This window comes from Rhinopithecus bieti, unplaced genomic scaffold (assembly GCF_001698545.2).
Source record: "Rhinopithecus bieti isolate Rb0 unplaced genomic scaffold, ASM169854v2 scaffold_17971, whole genome shotgun sequence".
NCBI lineage: Eukaryota > Metazoa > Chordata > Mammalia > Primates > Cercopithecidae > Rhinopithecus > Rhinopithecus bieti.
In genome coordinates, this window is record NW_016809834.1 from 859,009 (window position 1) to 881,967 (window position 22,959).

The 22,959-nt window shown below is 33.4% G+C and overlaps 1 protein-coding gene across 1 annotated transcript in view; it reads left to right on the plus strand.

Annotated features, from left to right (window-relative positions):
* The window catches only part of RSRC1 (arginine and serine rich coiled-coil 1), a 419,086-nt gene that overhangs the window by 68,285 nt on the left and 327,842 nt on the right, over positions 1-22,959 (plus strand). Inside the window, exon 4 of the mRNA XM_017890529.1 lies at positions 21,166-21,339. Within this exon, the coding sequence (XP_017746018.1) occupies positions 21,166-21,339 (174 nt within the window). The remainder of the gene's footprint in view (positions 1-21,165; positions 21,340-22,959) is intronic.

Genomic DNA, 22,959 nt, shown 5'->3' on the forward strand with positions numbered 1-22,959 from the left:
AANAAAAAAAAAAAAAAACCATCCAAAAGTGGGCAAATGATATGAACAGACACTTCTCTAAAGAAGACATTTATGCAGCCAACGGAAACATGAAAAAATGCTCATCATTACTAGTCATCAGAGAAATGCAAATCAAAACCACAGTGAGATACCATCTCACATCAGTTACAATGGCAATAATTAAAAAGTCAGGAAATAACAGATGCTGGAGAGGATGTGGAGAAATAGGAAAGCTTTTACACTGTTGATGGAAGTGCAAATTAGTTCAGCCATTGTGGAAGACAGTGTGGTGATTCCTCAAGGATCTAGAACTAGAAATACCGTTTGACCCAGCAATCCTATTACTAGGTATATACCCAAAGGATTATAAGTCATGCTGCTATTAAAACACATGCACATGTATGTTTATTGTGGCACTGTTCACAATAGCAAAGACTTGGAACCAACCGAAATGTCCATCAATAATAGACAAGATTAAGGAAATGTGGCACATATACACCATGGAATACTATGCAGCCATAAAAAAAGGATGAGTTCATGTCTTTTGCAGGGACATGAATGAAGCTGGAAACCATCATTCTGAGCAAACTATCACAAGGACAGAAAACCAAACACCGCGTGTTCTCACTCATAGGTGGGAATTGAACAATGAGAACAATTGGACACAGGGCAGGGAACATCACACACTGGAGCCTGTCGGGTTGTGGGGGGCTGGGAGAGGGATAGCATTAGGAGAAATACCTAATGTAAATGATGAGTTAATGGGTACAGCAAACCAATATGGCACACGTATGTAACCTGCACGTTGTGCACATGTACCCTAGTACTTAAAAAAAGAATATGTTGACTGATTTTGGCTGTTTGCAATTATAATTTTATATCAATATTTAATATCAATATAATTTTTAGAATTATCTTGACTTTCTAAAACAAAAAATGTGATTTTGTTGGGATTTCATAGACTCTACAAATTAGCATGGAGAGAATTGAGACAAAATTTTCTATTTTTATGTGTGTCAGATAGGAGTTTGTCAATTTACTGTTTCAAATTTATTAGCAGGATATTGTTTTTAGCACCTACTTATCTTTTTGTTATCTGTAGACTGTTGTCTTTTAATAGTTATTTGAATCTTCTGTTTTCATTCCTGTTGTTGTTTTGGTTTTGATTGTTTTTTGTTCTAACACAAGGTCTCACTCTGTTGCCCAGGCTGGAGTGCTGTGGCAGGATCTCAGTATCTCAGCTCACTGCAATTTCTGCCTCCCAGGTTCAAGCTTTTATCCCACCTCTGCCTCACGAGTAACTGGGACTGTAGGTGCATGCCACCATGCCCGCCTAATTTTTGTATTTTTTGGTAGAGATGGGGTTTCACCATGTTGACCAGACTGGTCTTGATCTCTGACCTCAAGTGATCTGCCATCCTTGGCCTCCCAAAGTGCTGGGATTACAGGCATGAGCCACTGCTCCCTGCTCCTGTTAAAGCTATTTTAATCTCCTATCTTTCCTGATTAATCTCATCAGAGATTTATCAATTTTTAAGTTCTTTTCAATATACCAACTTTTGGGATTATTGACCAAAAAGCTGTTTATTTTCTCTTGTTTGTTTTCTAATCATTAATTTTGCTCTTGAGAATTCTTTGATTTCCACTGTTTTCTGGGTATTCTTGGATGTTTATTTTCTGTATGAATTCTAAGTTGAACTTTTCTAGCTCCATAGACATGCTCATTGGAATTTTTATTGGGATTACATTAAGTTTGTGAATTGAAACCTGGTACCTTGATGAAGTTGAGAATGACTAACCAGTGAGAAGCGGTGTCTTTCTATTTGTTCTAGTTTGCTTCTCTTTGTTTCAGGGTGTTTTACAGTTTCTATAAAGTTAGGTTTTGAACTTTTTTTTGTTTATTCCTAAATGTTTTATTTTTAAGTTTTTGTTGCAAATGAGATTTTGTCATTTGTTATATTTACTTACTGGTTATTTGTGCAGATAGATACTATGTTTTTTATATTAGTTTTTATTTTGCTAAGCTTGCTGAATTATTTTATGGTTTGAGTCAATGTTATCAATTTTCCCCCCTCTGGGATTTTCTAAGTGTACTATCTGCAAATAAAAATTGTTTTTATTTCCATTTCTTATACATCTTATTGTTTTATCTTGTCTAGTTGCATTGGCCAGTACCTTGAGAATAATGTATTTGTATATTTTTAACTTTTTGTTTTGAGATAGTTGTGGATTCACATGCAGGTAGATGAAATAATACAGAGAGATCCTATACACTCTTTGTCCTGTTTCCCTGATAATATTTTCCGAAACTGTAATATGGTATCACAACCAGAATGTTGGCATTGATACAGCTAAGATAGAGAGTATTACCCCAGGAATCCCTCATATTGCCCTATTTTGGCAAACTCTTTTCTTTTGCCTTTGAACCCCCTTTGAGAGAAACGATTAGGCAACCAGTAATCTGTTCTTTTCATAATTTTGTCATTTAAGAACGTTTTGTAAATGGAATTGTATAGTATGTAACCTTTGAGATTGGCTTTTTTCACTCACCATAACCCCCTGGAGATTTATCTATGTTGTTGTGTATATCAGTAACTTGTTCTTATTGCTAAGTACTGTCTCACGGTATGGATGTACCTCAGTTTGTTTAACTATTCATCCATTGAAAGTGTTTTTTTCAGTTTTGGCTGTTATAAGAAAAGTTACTGTGATAATTCATGTATAGGTTTTTGTGTGAACATATTATTTTCATTTCTTTGGAATAAATGCCCAAGTGTACTCTTGCTGAGTCATAGTAGTTACATGTTTCATTTTGTAATAAACTGCCAAACTATTTTGCAGAGTTGCTGTATTGTTTTAAATTCCCAATAGCACTATATGAGCTATCCAGTTTCTCTGTGTCCACCAATATTTGACATTGCTGTTTTCATTTTAGCTGATCTGATAGTTGAATAATGATATCTGATTGTCATTTTAATTTGCATTTCTGTAATGGTTAATGATGCTGAACAAATTTTCATATACTTATTTGCTATCTGTGTATCCTCTTTGGTGAAATATCTGTTAACTTGTTTTGTACTTTTTTTCTAATTGAATAGGTTTTTTGTTGTTTTTTTTTACTATTCAGGTTTGAGAGTTCTTTACTTAAAAAATATTTTCTTCTAGTCTTTAGCTTGTCTTTTCATCCTCTTCACAGAGTCTTTTACAGATCAAAAGTTTTAAATTTTGGTGAAGTCCAGTTTTATCAGTTCTTCCTTTTATGGTATCAGATCTATGCTTTTGGTGTCAAATCTAAGAACTCTTTGCCAAATACTAGATTTGAAAGTTTTTTCTTATATGTTTCTCTTTTTAGAACTTTCATAGTTTTTATTTTATCTTGAAGTGTGTGATTTATTTTGATTTAATTATTGTATAGAGTATAAGGTTTAGGTCGAGGTGGTTTTTTTTTTTTTTTTTTGAGATGGAGTCTCGCACTGTCACCCGGGCTGGAGTGCAGTGGTGCCATCTCGGCTCACTGCAACCTCCGCATCCCAGGTTCAAGCAGTTCTGCTTCAGCCTCCCGAGTAGCTGGAATTACAGGCACCTACCACCACGCCCGGCTAATTTTTTGTATTTGTAGTAGAGACGGGATTTCACTATGTTGGCCAGGCTGATCTCAAACTCCTGCTTGTGATTTGCCCGCCTTGGCCTCCCAAAGTGCTGGGATTACAGGCGTGAGCTGCCGCCTCTGGCCCTATGTACAGTTTTAAAAGCTCCCCAGGTGACTGATACATGGCTAGGGATGAGAATCATTGAACTAGATGATCAGCAAAACTGTTTCTGTTCCTGAAAATTTATGAAATCCTTTTCTTGAACTGTACTAGCACTAGATGTTTATTAGGGCTCTGAGGACAAGGGAACAAAATGAATGTGGCAAATGTGGCATGCTAAGGATCCTTTTTGGATTTTCATAATATAGACTTGGTTAGACGTGGAGTTCTGGACACATGAGCGAAATAGCTATCACCTGGAAAAGTGTCTGTATTTGAGAGGATGTGATGGCGTTTATCCCAGAGTTAAGAAAATCCTTCAAATTATGACCCTTTGTGGACTAGATTACTTTCTTATTCCCTTTGCATAAAATTCAGAATATGTGTATGCTTTTGTTGGAAAATTAGTGATAAAATAGTTCATTTTATATAAATTTCCTTTATGAGTTTTCTTAGATGTTATTACCATAGTGTGAGAAATACAAAGCAATGTAAATTTTAACAAAAATACCTTATAGTCTTATTGTAACTTATCTGTTAGTTGTATGTATTCTATTTTATTGGGAAGGGGAGAAAATGACAGTAATTTCTAATATTAGGATAATTTGGGTACATGTAAAACAAATCAGATAAATATTTAAGTGAGTTTATTAAGAAAATATTAAATAATTGTGCAGATTTTAGAAGAGATGACACAAATTGAGAAAGTAGTACATGAATTTATTTATTTGTTTATTCTTAACAAATATTTGAGTGCCTTTTTTTGTGAAGGCACAATTCTGGGCACCTGGAATATTATTAGTAAAAGAAACTGCTCTTGTAGAGCTTACATTCTAACAAGGAGAATAGTCAATGAACAACAAATATAATAAATAAATTATATAGTATGTTGGGTCTAGTACAATGGGAAAAAGAAATATAGAACAAGTTATGGAGCATTGGGAGTTCTGGAGGTTGGGAAAGAGGGCAGGTTTCAGTATTTAACAGGATAGAACTGAACTTAATGAAAAGAAGACATTTAGGCAAAGATATGAAGGAGATGAGGGAATCTTAGATGTCTGGGGAAGTGTGTTAAGATGATGGGAAGAGCCTGTGCAAAGGCCAAAAGGCAGGAAGATGTCTGATGTGTTTCCCTTCTTCTAAATTTTCCCTTCTGATTTTCAATTACAAATCAACAGGTAAGTGAAATTTAATGAACAAGCTGATTTTACAAATACTTTTTCTTAGGTGATAGAGAAACTCCCTAACTGGAGTTCACATTGGCTTATGAGTGGGCCCCAGATTATAAATTTTACTTTAAATACCTTTGTAATTCACTGGCCTGGTAGAACTTTCAAGGATTTCAAGATATCTGTATGTCTTAGTTCTTGGCGTTCTGGGCTGTTTGGCTTACTCAGGCCCAAACATAGACTTAGGGCAGCTTTAGGTTTCCTTAAACTCTCAGAGTTAATTCTGTAGGCTAAGTGTTACTGGAAAATACTTTGAGAGTTTGTGTTGAAATCTTTTTTCTTTTAAGCCTTTTTTGCCCAGACTGAGTGCTTTGTGTTTAAGGAAAGAAGGAAAGAATGGTTCAAATAAAATAATTATTATTCCTTTGTTCTGATACTTTTTAAGTACTATTCTTCTCTCAAGGGTAGATCCCAACTTTTATTTCTCATATGTAGCAGTTTTTTTAAAAGGAAGTTTAATTCCAGTTGTATTCTGTTTTTGCTAATTACTTGGGACCTTTATGAATATTAATTATGATATGGTACTGAGCTGTACAGTAATGCTATAAAGTACTGTCTGGCCCCAAACTATTCTGATTTGATAGTTTCTAAGGTCTAATTTTATTTTATTTTTTTCCAGTATCTAATTTTAAATTTTATTCTGTATTCTCCTTCTGTATGAATTTGCCAATTGTCACTCCTTCCAATATTTCCCTTCCCCTTTCTAAATCTTTCTACAAATCTGTTAGTAATGCAGACAAAGATAAATAAGTTAATTAATACTATTGGTCCAGATAAAGGTAAGAAAATAAACTTACCTTATATTTAAATTATCCATAAGGAAAACTCCAGGTGATAGTTTGAGGATTTTAAAATACTTTTCAGGAAAATAAAATGGTTTTGATTATTTTCAAGATAATAGATTGAATTTTAATTTAATTATTTTTTCAATGCTAAGTTCAACTAAAATGACACTTTAAAGTTTTTTTTAATAACCTCTTTTTCCTTTACTCAGTAGTAAAAATGGAAATGAGTGATTGTTTAAAAAAAGAAGTGCCTTTGTATTGTTTGTGTAGGTTGATCTTCTAGTGAATTTATAGGTTATTCATTGTAAAATTGATTTAGTTAAGAAGTTATGTTTTTGCTTAAAAAGTAAAATATCAGCTGGAAATAGACATGATTATATATTGAAACCATTTTTTAGGAAGGACCTCTAAAAAAAGGAGTTATAAAAATAAAAAGTAAAACAATAATTTGTAAGTTTGAATATGAGCCTAAAGTTTCCTTTTCAGTTGGGTTTGGTGGCTCATACCTGTAATCCCAGCATGTTGGGAGGCTGAGGAAGGAGAATTGCTTGAGACCAGGAGTTCAAGACCAACACAGGCAGCATAGTTAGACTCCATCTCTCCAAAAATAAAAAATTAATTGGGCATGGTGGCATGCACCTGTAGTCCTAGCTACTCAGGGGGCTGATGGGGGAGGATTGCTTGAGCCATGTAGTTTGAAGCTGCAGTGATCATGACACTGCATTCCAGATTGGGTGACAAAGTGATACCATCTCTAAATTAGATAAAAAAGATTGCTGTTTGGTCTTATTGTTGATAAAAATCCATACATGCTAGGTGTTATTGGGGTGGGTTTCACTTTTAAGTTTACTTTCTTCTTTGTGTTGTTTCCAGTAGTATAAAATCAATTATTTATACCGAATCTGGAACTTGAATTTAGGAATATCTTTATTAAATCACGCTGGAAATATGCAGGATAAAGATCTGTGGAGAAAACTAAGAAAAAGTATAATTTTTGATTTTTCAGTTAACTAAGATGTTCTTATTCATTAGTAGCTTGCCTTTGTTTCTTCTTGCATCATGGAACAAAACCTCAAAGATATAGACTCTGTCTCTTTTTAAAATCTTTTCTGCTTCCTATTATATGGTTTATGAAAAAAACAAAACAACAACAAACCTAGCATTATTTTTGAAGCACTCACACCAAATCAAGAAATATACTAACGTATGCTTCAATTTCAAGTATTTTTTCCTCTTGTACCTGAGCATATCACACAATGCAATACAATACACAATAATGCGGGGTGTACCTGAGTTCTGTTTCTCATTTATAAAATATGGTGACCATTGAGATGTTTCATGCCTAAGGCATCTTGCTTTTTCAGATTCTTTCATTACCATTAAAGCCTTTTTTTGGGCAATTAAAATAATGACATAAACAATTTAGAACTTGTTCCCAGATTTGGAAGAAAAGTATAAAACAAGGGAGTTGGAAGTCTAATTTAAAGGCAAGCAGATAACAATGTATTTGGTAAACTATTAGGTGTGTCCATGTACGTGATGTTTTACATAGTTGTGTGAAATCATTCAGCAAGTTACTTGTAACTTTATAATGTTTAAGGATACTTCTTAGTAAATAAAGCTGTCAAGTATCTTAAGTTTTTCTTTTAGCTTTAGAATAATAAAATTTGCTATAATTAAGAGATATTAATATTTTGTCCCAATAAGTTTCTATTTCATATGAATAAACTGTAAAGGCAAATTTTAATATAAAAACTTTTAATTATTTTGAGGGACAGTGATCTGTATTTTTATTTTTTAATATAAAGTATTTATTAATGTTGATTACAAAGCACATAGTTTTCAGAGTTTGATTTTACAATCATATTTGTTGTTTTAAATCTTTTTTTGATGCATGGATTCCATAAATACTTAAAATGTTCATGTACAGATTTAGATTTTGCACATTAGAAAACATGTTGATACTTCTTAAATTCCAAAAATAAGCTACCAGAATCAAGATTAATGTTTAATAATTTAAATTTGTTTGTGCATATGGACTTTACTATTTGAAGAAAATTTGAAGTGCAGTGTCTTTGATACCTAAATGGGAGGCTTCACACTCTTTATTTGGCTAAGTGAGAAAACAGTTAACTTTTAAGGTACTGGTTTGCTTACTTGATAAGGACTTCTCTCTAACTCTCCACTGCAGAGACGGACAGTGCAGGAATTTGCTTCATTATCCAGTTTTATTTGGGAAAATCGTCATTTTCTTTTACAAAAAATATTATTGCTCCTTAGAGTCCTTAAAGCATTTTGCCCTCAAAAGCCCTATTGTTTTTCATACATTTAAAAACTAATAATAATAAATATAGCCAACTAATGAAATTATTGGTGCCGTAAACATCATTTTGCTTTTAAAAATTATGCATTCTACTCCTATATTTAAAGTAATGATTTCAGTGTTAATAAGAACTAACAAATATGTACTCAGACTTATGAGTGTCCATGAAAAATCTCATTCAAAGCCATAAAGTTTTAAATATAATACTAGTAGCTACCAGCTGCTAAAAAATTCATTTGCTGATTTTATTATTTTACCCCTTTGTAATTTAAATGCCTTTATTTAAAAGTTTAACTTAAGGATAATGTAAAGTATATAGCATTTTAAGATTAGATGGTGTCCAGAACATACAGTCCAATGAGTTAGCCCAATGTAATTGGAGGAATTATTAAATGACACTGACCTCATTTCCTTTAGAACAATGAAAATTAATAGTTTCACATGTTATTAGGCTGATATTCCAGATGTAGTGTACATTTAATTAAGTGTAGTTCCTTTTAGTTATGGTATGTGTATCTGTTTTTTGTCGAGAATTCTTTCTAGTTTTACAGTTTTCCACATGTTTTCTTTCACCATTTATGATTTTTTTTTCAAAGCAGAGCTATAAGGACTTAAATCACTTTAGCATGCAGCAAAACAGTTCCCATTCAAACAATAAACGCTGTTTTAAAAAGCCTTTAGATCTTCTGTCACTTCATAAATATAAATGTATAAAAATGTTATGCAGTTGTAGTGCCCACCTGCTAATTAAATGCAGATTTTCTCAAACTTGTTTAAAATCTGTCTATTTGTTTCAACTCTGTCTCTGTTCAGGATACATATGGCCTTTGTGAAACTAATTATGCTTATGGAGCAGCTATTAAATTTAGTGCAACTAGTTTTATCCAATATTTTACATTTTAATTGATTACCTGTGAAGAAATTAGCAAATTAACACTTATTGTACAGTAACTGAATGGTCTTTTATGGTTACTTTCTGATTTAACAAGGGAACCAGGCACTGATGGAATAAAGACATTTCTAGGATTTTTAGATAGGAAAGTTATTGGTGGACCTTGATTATCTGGTGTGAAAATTTAGGAAGACTGATGAGTGATGCCAAGCATCTGTGTGTTCTATATCTTAAACATGAGAAGCAGATTGGAAAGCAATAGCTTTTTCACAGAATTTTGGTAACATATGGGCTTATCTGGATCTAAGAAGTCTTTGAAGATCTTTGAACTTGACTAAACGACTTAACCTTTGGCATAGTGGGTGGGTTATATGCTTTTTTAGTGGGGAGGCACTGTCTTTCTGTGTTTCTCTTTTGCTTTTTTTCCCATTCTTCCCAATTCTACCCTTAATATCTTAAAAATAGGGAGACCAGAGATGATGATTGGGAATTTGTATGGTTGATATCATGAGTTCCAAAATATTTAGTTAAATGGATCTACTTGTGATAAGATAGGGTTAAATCTTTTGATAATATTTTAGAAATGAGTCTGTGTAAATCTTTCTGTTTTATAGATTTTATTTGAAAATGATACTGCAATCAGATCTCATTGGCAGTATGTCGTAGTTGAAAGGATGTGGACAAACCTGAGATTCGATTTCAGTTTTATCACTCGTTGACTCTGTGACCTCTGAACTTTTAAGAGTCCAGTTTTCTCAAAGTAAAAACAAAACCAAACAGCTGTCCCCCAATAGGGAAAAAATATCCAAAGCACCAAAAGGGTTGATAACAACAGCTATTTGTTTGAAACTGGAGAATTGAGTGAGATAAAGTACATGAATATAGCTTGCATGCTTCTTAGCACATAGATGATCCTTGGTAATAATAGGGGAAGGTGTTATGCCCTATCATGTTGCTAAACGAGACATATACTAAACAAGCATATTATTATACATATTTTAGAGCATTAACTATTATAGTAAAGGGGAGATTGGTTTTGATTTTTATTTACCAGCTTTGCATTCTGATAGCTCAGTAGTAAAACTTGATATGAGTTATAGGTCCAAATAAATGTTTCTGGCATTTTGATAAGATATGTTATTCAATTGAGCAATATAACTAGAATTACATATTAGGAATATACAAACAACCCCTCTTTACAAACACTTGATCTACACAGCAAGTAGAGGCTTGAGCCTCTGCCTCTGGTAAGGACAGTTGACTCTGGTTTTACGGTTTAGAACATTTGACACCTATGCTGATATGAACAGATTTCTCTTAGGCAGATGAGGGTCAGTAAATACTCAAAGCTGTAAAATATCTATTTGCTTAATTTGTCTTAGTTAAAATTCACAATATTTATATTTTTTCCCCCCAAAATAGCATTGTTGCTGGTGGGTGTATTTATATAAGGTTTCAGGTAATTTCTGAATAGGTTTATATGGATTGGACTGAAAAACTGGCCACTGTGATTTTTATGGTTAGTTTCAAATAACAGATATATAAATGAAGGTTCAAATAATTTTTTTAACCTTTGAATGTAGAAAAATTAAGCATTCATTGAAGTAGAGAATAGTATAATAAACTCTCATGAAGCCATGAGATAACCTCATCACGTTGCTATACTTTACAAATATCAAGGCTTATTTTTAGGCTTTGTTAAGATGGGTCTAGGATACATTTTTTCTGGCTAATTTTGTTCCAGTGTTAATACTTGACTCTATGCAATGCCTTTGGTAGAAGGTGTCTCCTGGCTTGTGGGAACTCTGTTTCTCCCCCTGTGTGGTATTTAGGAATTTTTCAGTTTTCCAGTATATTTTTCCCTGGTTCCATGGAATTTCACCTCACATATTTATAGATTAGAATTCATCAGAAGATCGAGGGGACGCTACTTCAGATTTCTGTATTCCTCTTTCCGTCAAACTTCCTTCTGTTTGATACAGAGCTTTGCAAATCCTAGCAACCTTGATCTACCTGAAGGTCTGTCTCTGTCTCCTTAGCTCAGCAGACCCGGTCTGTCTGTCTCCTTAGCTCAGCAGATCCACCAGGCTTTTGTTTAGGTTCCCTCTTCCTGCTCTGTGGTCTGGAAAGTTTCTAAAGGCAGTAAACTGAGGTACACCTAAGGTTAGGAATCATATCCCTAGGCTGCCTGTTGCGTAGTATCTGAATCAGTTGTTTCATACATTTTATCTGCTTTTCTAGTTGTTTATGGTAGAAAGATTATTTTCATAGCTTTTAACCCATATGGGCAAAAGATGATTTAAATCTAATATTGATTATTTTATTTGTGATTTCTTTTTTAAAAGAATAATTTCTATGAATAATTTATCAACCTTATTAATCTTTCAAGAAATCAACTTTGGTCTTTCTTGATCTTTTGTTTCATTATTTGCTTCTTTTCTCTTTATTTCTTTCCTTTTACCTTTTGAGTTTACTTTTCTGTTTTTTTTTCCCTTTGAGATGGGTGCTTAGATGATTTATTTTTAGCTTTTATTCTTTTCTTATTTGTGCCTTTATAGCTCTATAAATTTTCGTCTGAGCTGTGCTGTAGATATATTCTACAAATTTTTGATGTGTTATATTTTAGCTTTTATTTGATTCACATATTTTAAAGATTCTCATTGTGATTTCTTCTTTCCCTTGGGATATATAAACATGTATTACTTAATTTCCAAACATTTGGGGATTCTTCTAGTTGTCTTTTGTTTATTGTTTTCTTCCTTAATTGTACTATAGTTAGAAAACATAATCTGAATGCTTTCTAGATTTGAAATGTGTTGAGGTTACCTTCGTGGCCCACCCTATAGTTTATTTTAAGAAATATTATAGGTACATTTGATAAGAATGAGTATTAAGAAGTTTTGAAGTATAGTTAATAGGTAAATTTAACCATGAGTTCAAATCTTCTGTGTCTTTACTTTCTAAATTTACATTACAAATCCACAATCAAGATTCTGCCTTTAAGTTTTGTCAACTTCTGCTTTACATATTTTGAGGCTCTTTTATTACATATTTATAAATTCAGGAATGTTAGATTAATACACACTTTTGGGATTACCCTTATCATCAAGGACTGTCTCTAATAGTAGCCTTTATTTTGAAGTCTACTTTATCTGACATTGGTATGGTTTCACCATCTTACTTTCTTTTTGTTAGTGCGTGCATGATCTTTTTTTCTCTGCCTTTACTTTGAACTCTTCTCTGTTTTAATACTGAAGATGTTCATTTTGAAAGCTGCTTGTAGTTTGTTGCCTTCAGTTGGACAATCTTTCGATTGTATTATTTAGTCCATTTATATTTATTAATTACTGATATATTTGGATTTAATTCTACCATCTTATTCTTCATTTTCTATTTGTGCAATCCATTTTTTCTTTTTTTTCTACTTTCTTCTTTGGACTAATTTTATTTCATTTTATTTTCTATTAGGTGACTAGTTTATATTATTTTAATTATACCTTCAGTGACTTACCTAGAAATTGTTGCATGGTCTTGACTTATATAAATCTAACATAAATTACTACTTTTATTACTTTTGTTTTTCTGTGGCTTTGATTTTTGAAGGATAGCTTGGCTGGAATACATGGCCAGTGGGATGTAACATGGCCAACATACTTATTCCCTCTTGAATTTCTCAAAAAAAATTAAAGCCATTGTTTTGCTGTGTATCATGCAGTTGAGACTGGTATCAACTTGTCTTTCTTTGTTAGTGACTTAATCAGAATATTCTTTTTCCTTTATCTTTAATGAGCAGTAACTTAATCAGTATATATCTCAGGGTTAATTATGGGTAGTTTATTTCCCTGTGGTGGACCCTTTCTACATGTGGATGGCTTTAGTTACAGGACTGTTCTTGCATTATGATTGTAATGATCTGTTACCTTGTGTTTTCTTTTGGAACCTCAACTAGTTGGTTGTTCATTGTGTGCCTCTTCTTTCTGTAACTTTTTTCTGAAATTTTTCACTACTTTTGTTTTCTTTCTCTTGGCCCTTTTCATCATTAACATCTATGTCTCTTATTATGTGAGCATGTTGTAATTTAATATTCATTTCTGGGATGACTTATTTTAATTTTAGTTATTTTATTTTTATTTTAAATAAATTGAGCTTTTCCCTAAAATCAGATAATGGTCATTTCATATCTCCCTGTTGTTTGTCTATTTTTGCCCTGGTTTTTTTTTTTTTTTTTTTTTGCTTGTTTCTTTATGTTTGATTCATTTTCTAGTGCTATGTTATAGTCTTCTCTATTTCATGGTTTTTGGTGAGATATATTTGCATTTTTTGAAAAATTTTGATTATTTCTGTTTCTTATAGTTGCTTTGTATGGATGTTGGATTTTCTTTTTATGTCATTCTTGATAATTTTCCTGGATCAGCAGTAATAGACAATACTGTAAATGGACTGAAGATTTCATATGACTTTAAGCCTTCTTGAATGGCACTCTATTGTTTAGTATCATGAGGTGGAGTTTCTTTCTTTCATTTTATTAGAAATAGGGTCTCGCTCAGTCATGCAGGCTGGAGTACAGTGGCTCACTCCAATCTGAGCTTACTGCAGCCTTCTAACTCCTAGAGTCAAGTGATTCTCCTGCCTCAGACTCTCAGGTAGCTGAGACTACAGGCATCATTTATGATCTTGTTTTTGTAGATCTCTGAACTTCAGTACCTTGTTTCCTAGTTTTTCTTTATCACCAAGCCACTGGTGGACACCTTCCTTTCCAAAGCGCATCTCTTTCCTAGAATGGATCCTTAAAAAAATTCCTCTTATTTTTATCATTTTAGTTGAAATTTAGTAGGGAGTGAAATTAGGTATCCATGTTCAAAATGTCATCCTGACATGGAATCCATGTTATTTTTATTCAATGTGTGATTATTTAATTTTAATTACAGTTTTATTTTATGGTAAATGTAGTCTTTATTTATAGGTAGAACTTAACTGAACAGACTACTTGAAGTATTGTAGTTTTCTTTTGAAAGACAAAATATTAGGGTATTTGTTTTGATTACATGTGTTTAGAACTTATTAGCCAATTAAGAAACTTGATAAATTGTTTTTTTAGGGCAGTAATTCATTTTATGTAGAGATGTTGCAGGGACTTTTCTTATTCTGTAGATATTGAAAGCATTTATCTGGTATAATAGGACATCTTGCTGTCCATTTATTGCTTATATATTGGATGTTCTAGAGTGCCACATTTTTTATCAAATGTTTCTTTGCTTATAATAGATCTCCATATTGACTTTGGTACTCTAGAGACTTCTAGAGTGATTTATCAGAGATATATTTATTTAAGGAATGAGGGATAAATAAGTCTTAAATTTTAATATAGTTTCTTTGGCTTTTTGTTTGTTTGGTCTGGGTAGGAAATCTTTTTACCCTGAACTTCTACTTTCTTCTTGATGAGGACCATTCAAATTTGTAAGTAAAGTTACTTAATAAAGTAAATGGAGTTGTTCGTATGTCCAGGATGTGAGTTTTACTCAAAATTGTGTAAAGTCAATTCTTATGACAACTAAGAAGTTAGCAGCTTAGTTTATTTCAATCTGTGCTTGGTTTCATGGTTGTTTTAACAGCTTTGAATAATTTTTTTTCTCTCTTTGTTTTGCATTTACTGTCTTTTCACACGTATTTTCTTCAGACTCACTTTTTGCTACTTGCAATCTATAAGCATGATTAAGAGGCAGACAGTGTGAGGATTAAAACAATGAACATTAAGACACAAAGGGCAGGGGGAAGGTCCAATAGCTTATACTATGCATACTGTGCATACTCTGATGTTTTAAAACTTACTACTTTCTTTGAATTTAACATCATGTGACTTGACTTATAGATCTGCTATTGCTATCACAGTTTATTGAGCCACACCAGCAACATTTATAGAATATACCAGAATTTTCAAGACACGAATTGCTTGTATGAAGATGTAGGGTAAATAGTGAGCACAATTAGTTTGGAAAATGGCAGGCATATGTTTCTATAGTAGAGTCCTTGTGTTAGGGAAAACTGTGAGATGGGTTTGGAGATAACTGAGCTTGCTTAATTAATTGGTAAGTTGGGAGAAGTCGAAGATTGGGAAATAAGGTGCTAGGGAGGGTTGGGTAGATAGTACTTGATAGAAGACCTCACTGCTAATTGCAGTATCCCATTTTTCTATAATAGTGATAGAAATGTGATCAGACTCTGCTTCCTCTGGGACAGTGCCAATTAAGCCCTGTTGTCTTCATGTTATAGTACCTTCTTCAAGACCTACATATCCCCCAGATATTTCCTTTTATCCTCCAAAGGCTTCAAGACTTAGATGATAGGTGATATGGTCTTCCTGTTAATAGCAGACCGCTGAAGATCATGTATTTGGCTGCCGAGGGTTATCTGTGAAGACAAGGATTTTAGTCCTTCAGATTATTATTATTCACTTTCCTATATAAAAGACATACATTGAACCTTGAGCGATTCTTATGCCAGCCTTGAGATTTTAAAGGTCTGTCAAAATCAGAATGCTATGGTGTGAGGGAAACATATTTCATATGCTTCTGATTCAGATTTTACAAATTCACTCAAATTAGTACCTCCCTCAGTTAACTTCTTTCCTAGTGCCTGCCTCCTTCTCCCAAATCACTTGTGTTATTTCACAACTCAGGTAATATTATTTCATTCCCATGGTAAGGTAAATATTACTGTCATTTTGCACATAAGGAAACAGAAGCTCAGAGAGGTAATAGCTTGTTCAAGGGCACTATTATTTGAGGATTTCTGTATCTTCTAAATCTGAATACGTATGTAACTTTGAGCATATTAGTAACAGATACATTTAATTTTAAGGGTACAGTAAAAACACGATTTTACCAAAATCCACCTCATCTGGAGCCAAAATAGTGTATATTTTGTCCAACAGTATATGTATTTTTTTAATAAAAAGAGGCAAATGAATAAGAAATGAGCTTTTGTTACAGATTTAGTTTAAAAATAAGCCTTAGAATTGTATTAATGTTTAACTCGCCTGTCTTTTGTTACTCTGTATTTTCACAGTTAATTGCCAGAATCATATTTTGGTCCTAAATAATATGGAACCAAATAATGAAAATATTCTGTATGTCTATATGCATATAATGTATTTATAGTGGCTGAGGTTATCACAAAATAAGGCTGCCTTCCATTTACATTGTTATTGCTTTTTTTATCAGAAAACTTAAAAATTTGACTGATTATTACTCAAAGATTTTAGTAATCTGTTAAAATTTCCACGTATTTACACATAATAGAAAATTTAATCAGAAAGGAATCAGGTAATATCTGTGGGGACAGTAAGTTGTGATGATAAAATTTTGATATAGAAAGATACTCGTGTCAAAATTAAGGCATAGTCAAAGAAACTTATAGAGCAAATGGTAGAAATTTCATATTTGTAAATTAGGACAATAAAATAATTAAACCTATGTTAACAGCAGCAATAAATATTATAACTGCAGGTTGATGTAGTAGCTCATGCCTATAATCCCAGAACTTTGGGAGGCTGACATGGGAAAATCACTTGAAGCTAGGAGTTTAAGACCAGCCTGGACAAAATAGACCCCATCTATATAGACACACACACACACACACACACACACACACACTCTCACACACACACACACACACACACAATTAGCTGAGCATGGTGGCACGCATATGTAGTCCCAGCTACTTGGGAGGCTGATGCGGGAGGATCGCTTGAGTCAGGGAATTTGAGGTTGTGTAGGATATGATCATGCTGCTGCACTCCAGCCTGGGTGACAGAGTTAGACCTTGTCTCAAATAAATAAATAAAGGAATGAAGAAATGTAGGAAGGAAAGGAAAGAAGAAAAGGAAAAGGAAAGGAAAGGAGGAAGGAAGGAAGAAAAGGAAGAAATTTCTTAAACTCACATTAAGAAAGTTTGCGGGTTTCTGATCCAATATTCTTCTTTATTTATTAAGTGAACGCATTAGAGATGGACAAGGACAAATGTTACTGCTGCTGAAAGCCATGTAATTCTCTTAAAGACTTACATATATCATGATACAGTTTGGCTCTGTGTCCCCACCCAAATCTCAAATTGTAGCTCCCATAATTTCCATGTGTTGTGGGAGAGACCCCGTGGGAGATGACTGAATCATAGGAGCGGGTCTTTCCCGTGCTGTTCTCATGATGGTGAATGGGTCTCATGAGATCTGTTGGTTTTAAAAATGGGAGTTTCTAGCCCAAGCTCTTTCTTTGCCGGCTGCCATCCACATAAGATGTGACTTGCTACTCCTTGCCTTCCACCATGATTTTGAGGCCTCCCCAGCCATGTGGAACTGTAGGTCCAGTAAATCTCTTTCTTTTGTAAATTTCCGAGTCTCAGGTATGTCTTTTTCAGCAGAGTGAAAATGGACTAATATATATTCTAAGTATCTAGGATGAGTTCATGTGATGTCTCCATCATCCACATTCTTTATTCTTCGGTAATTTGTATTGGTTATTTGTATTTGCTCTTTTTCTTTCATTTGATCACTTTAGCTGAGACATTAATTTTATTGATATTCTCAGGGTACCAGATTTTGGCTTTTTTAGTTTTCCTTCCATTGATTTTCTCTTTAGTGTTTCCTTTCTTCCAGCTACTTTGGTTTATAGTGCTTTGCTCTTCTTTTTGTAGCTTCTTAAAGTGAAACCTTAGGTAATTGATTTTAGATATTTCTTCTTTTCTAATATAAACATTTAAAACTATAAATGTCTCCCTAAACATTGCTTTAGCTGCATCCCACAAACTCTCATATGTTGTATTTTTCATTTTCATTCAGTTCAAAATACTTTTAAATTTCCTTTGTGCTTTCTTACTTGACTCATGGATTATTTGAAAGTGTATTATTTGGTTTCCATATATCTGGAGTTTTTCTGTATGTCTTATTGTTAAATTCTAATTTAATTCTGTTTCGGTCAGATAAACATGTTCTGCATGATTTCTACCTAGGAATTGATCCTTTGATTATCATGAAGTATCCATTTTTATTTTGGGTGATACTCTTAGTTTCTGAAGTCTAGTTTAGGTGGTATTAATATATTAACTTCAGCTTTCCTGTACTTGCTGTTTATATGATGTATATATTTTTAGCCATTTACTTTTTTTTTTTTTTTGAGACAGAGTCTCTCTCGCCGCCCAGGCTGGAGTGCAGTGGCACTATCTTGGCTCCCTGCAAACTCCACCTCCCGGGTTCACGCCATTCTCCTGCCTCAGCCTCCTGAGTAGCTGGGACTACAGGTGCTCGCCACCAGGCCCAGCTAATTTTTTGTATTTTTTAATAGAGATGGGGTTTCACCGTGTTGGCCAGGATGGTCTCAATCTCGTGACCTCGTGATCCGCTCACTTCGGCCTCCCAAAGTGCTGGGATTACAGGCGTGAGCCACTGCGCCTGGCCTAGACATTTACTTTTAACCTATCTGTGTCTGCTTATTTAAAGTACATATTTTGTAGATAGCATATAGTCGTTCTTCTAGATGGCATACAGTATTGCTTTTTATACCTTTGACAAACAGCCTTTTTACAATATTTTGTTTATTAATATCTAATGTACTTATGATATAATTAGTCTATCATTTTATTATTTTATGTATTTGCCTTTTTTTCTTTTTGCTTCCTTTCCAGCTTCCTTTTGGATTAATGAGTATTTTAATAATTCCTTTAAAATTAATCTATTGACTTTTTAGCATACTTATTTTCTTCTTTTTTTAGTAGTTGCTCTAAGGATTACAGTGTATGCTCTTAACATTTCAGTGTACTTAGAATTATTATTTCACCATTTAATGTGAAATATAGAAACCTTTTAACAGTATAGGTTTATTTACCTGCCCCATGCTTTATTCTATAGAGATTATTTGTATTATGTCTACCTTCATTATAAACCTTAGAGTAAAATACTATTATTTTTACTTTGAGCACTTATATGTGTTTTAAATAAATTAAGGGAAATAAACAGTTTTTGATACTTACCTATTTATTTACTTTCTGGTAGTCTTCATTCCTTCCTAAAGATCCACGTTTTCATCTGTTATCATTCCTTTTCGGCCTGAAGAACTTTCTTTAGTATTTATTGTAATGCAAGTCTTCTGTTGATATTTGTTTACTTTTCCTTTGTCTAAAAAATGTCCTTATTTTACTTTCATTTTTTGAGGGATATTTTTGCTGGGTATAAAATTCTAGGTTGACCTTTTGTTTTCTTTCACCATGTTAAGAATTTCATTCCACTGTCTTCTGATTTCCATTGTTTTTGATAAGAAGTCAGTGGCAATAGTTGGTATCATTGTTCACCTGTATGTAATGTGTTGTTTTTCCTCTGAATACTTTCAAAATTTCTCTACACCTTTAGTGTTTTTCAGTTTGACTATAGTATTTCTAATCATGGTCTTCTTAATATTTATCTTACTTGGTTTGTTGAACTTCTAATAAAGAATCTGTAAATTTTTCTTTTATTAACTTTGGAAAATTTTTTGCTCACCACTGAAAAAATGTTTTCTGCTTCATCCTCTGTTTTCTCTATTTCTGGGTTTAAATAAGCTTGTTAGGCATTTGAATCTTGTCACACAGATCCCTGAGGGTCTTTCTTATTAACAATCTTTTTCCTCTTAGTTCTTCATAATGGGTAATTTTGATCGATTTATTTGCATGTATACAGATTCTTTCCTCTGTTATTACCAGTGTGCTTTTAATCTCATCCAGCATAATTTTAATTTCAGAGACTGTGTTTTTCAGTTACAGAATTTTTTTTTCATGTTCTGGTATTCCTATTGAGATTGCTTAATTTTATATTCATTATTAGCCTAGTTAAACTTACTGCTTTAAAATCCTTATCTGTTAATTTTAACATCTAGTTTAATCTCAGTTGCTTTTCATATACTGTCTTTTAAGAAGAGAACACATTTTTTGTGTTTCTTCATTTATCTAGGAATTTTGGGTTTTTATCCTGGACAAAGTGAGTATTATGAAAACTCTGTTATTTTCCTCTGAAAAACATACTTTTGTTTGTTTATTGTTTTGTTTAGCAGGAAAATCACATGGTTGGATTAAAATGGCAACAATTCTGTTTTTGTTGTTGTTGTTTATTTGTTTGTTTTTGAGATGGAGTCTTTCTCTGTCGCCCAGGCTGGAGTGCAGTGGTACAGTCTGGGCTCACTGCAGCCTCCACCTCCCAGATTTAAGCAAGTCTCCTGTTTCAGCTTCTCGAGTAGCTGGGATTACAGGCATGAGCCACCACGCCCAGCTAATTTTTGTATTTTTAGTAGAGGCGAGGTTTTACCGTGTTGGCCAGGCTGGTCTCGATCTCCTGCCCTCAAGTGATCTACCTGCCTTGGCCTCCCAAAGTGCTGGGATTACAGGCATGAGCCACCGCACCCTGCATGAAGATAAAATATATTTAATATTCACTAAGTGGAAGTGGATCATCATAAAGGTTGTCATCCTCATCTTCATGTTGAATAGGCTCAGGAGGAAGAGGCAGAGGAAGGGTTTGCCTTGCTGTCTCAGTGGTGGCAGAGATGGAAGAAAATCCACCTGTAAGTGGATCCATGCAGTTGAAACCCATGTTGTTCAAGGGTCAACCTGGGTTGTTTTTAAAAATTATCTGTAGGATTGTCAGTCTGATAGAGTTTGTTTGTTTGTTTGTTTGTTTTAAATCAATACTGTAACCAGAACCTGAAATAATTACTTCTTAGTATTGTACCATAATGCATTAAATACAAAGAATAGCTGGATTGGAGTGGATCAATATTTATATTGGAACAATTAGAAATAAGAAATAAGCTTGAATAGATATGGAAGCAACGATTGTAGAGAAAAGGAAAGCCCTATCCTTATAGATTAAATTAGATACATTATTTGAGGAGATGTGAATAATTAAGACTAGATTTGAACCTTTAAGGCAAACACTTTTTAACTGCATCATTATTTCCTATAAAGTTAGCATATATATTTCCCACATATTATTTCAAGTGAGAGCATTTACTCATAAAGAATCATATTCAGGTGCTTGCTTCACATGATTATTTAATTCTGAGTCCACAACTAAAACTAAGTAGTTTTTTTCAGATAATTTAAAAGAGTATTTACTTTTCATAATACAACTTATACAGTAAGTTTATTTAACAAAATCTGCTTACCATAGGTCCAGGTCAAGACCTCGTCTCCGTTCTCACAGTCGTAGCAGTGAAAGGTCCAGTCACAGAAGAACACGTAGTCGGTCTCGGGATAGAGAACGACGTAAAGGCAGAGATAAAGAGAAAAGAGAAAAGGAGAAGGACAAAGGGAAGGACAAGGAATTACATAACATCAAACGTGGGTAAGTTGAAGCAAATCTTATCTGGTAAGGACTTGGTGATTCCATGGTGATGTTCAAACTACATTTTTGTTCTCTGAGGTTTTTCTTGTGACTCAGTTGCTATAAGAGTAGAAGAAAATGGAACAAAAGAGAGAATACAGTAGAGAAAGAAGAAAGGATAAATCAAAATAGTTATCTCAGATTGTTACTGTGGTACATTTTCATTTCTATTTTATTTAATAATAATATAACAATATTGGAATCAATATAAATAGCAATATCAAAGTTTAGTATGTTAGTAGAGGAAAATTTGCCTAATTCTGTAGGAAAGTTTCATATTCTGTTTCCTTTGTTCTGAGTATGAACTTAAAATTTGAAGACTACTTAGTGATTAAAAATGTTTATTTCCTTATTGTAAAGCTGTTAGGGGAAAAGTATAAAGTTGAAACAGAAAGAGGAGACCATGTGATTTACTATTGTTTAAGCCTTTTTGAAATATGGAATGGGAGCTTGGGCAATATTAGGGTGTATGTGTGTGTAAGAGTGAGTGTGTCTGCTTATAAGGTCTGGATTTTGTTTTTCATAGAATTGCTATTATTAAAACAATGAGATTCTAGTTTTGTCCATTTAGAGACAGAACTTGAAATCCACTCATAAGTGTTTGTCAAATTAGAAAACATTAAAATCAAACAATCTTATTTTAACAGAGTAAATTCACAGCATCTTGTTCGTTTTATTCAAAATTACAATTGAGGTCTTTTATTCTAAGAAGTAGAATCTAATGTTGGAATTTATCCTCTTTTGTCAGTCTTTCAATGTCTTGTGTGAATATATTTATTTTAATACTTCAATATAAATGTGTTTATCTTTAATGTATTAGTTTTCCATGTTTACCAGTTTACTAGGATTGTAGTTATAGCATCCTGACATCTTGATTCTATAATTATTAAGTTTATTAAAAGATAGGGAATTCCTTCCTCATTCCTTTCATTTTCACAGTCGTTTGTTCATTTTTTATTTCCAAATTTATAGTGATGTTACATAAATCTGCCTAGATTGTTGGCTTTTAAGTATTCTTTAAATGTTAAGTTTGTGGTAGAGTTTGGAAGAGGATAACATTATTTTTATGTGACTTTTGTTCGCCTGATCATCCCACAACCATTAATGTACAGTGATCAATTATGTTCCTGTAAAATTCTGAGTTCTGTCCTCTTGTAGTTTTAAGGATTGTGAAATGTTACAGGAGAGGAGTTAGAAGTTAGATACCTGTCTGTAAGGGTGGGGAGGCTGAGCTAGCCAGCACTGGTATAATGGAATGAAGGCAGAAAGTGTTTGGGGGAAATCTCTTGGTAACAGGAGAAAGTCAATAGGATGATAAATTCGAAGGGAGAATTTACATACAGTAGGGTTCTGAGTCTGGAAAGTATGCGTAATGAATACAACTTTTCAATCAAGAAACTGCCTTGCGGCCGGGCGCGGTGGCTCAAGCCTGTAATCCCAGCACTTTGGGAGGCCGAGACGGGCGGATCACGAGGTCAGGAGGTCGAGACCATCCTGGCTAACACGGTGAAACCCCGTCTCTACTAAAAAAAATACAAAAAACTAGCCGGGCGAGGTGGCGGCGCCTGTAGTCCCAGCTAC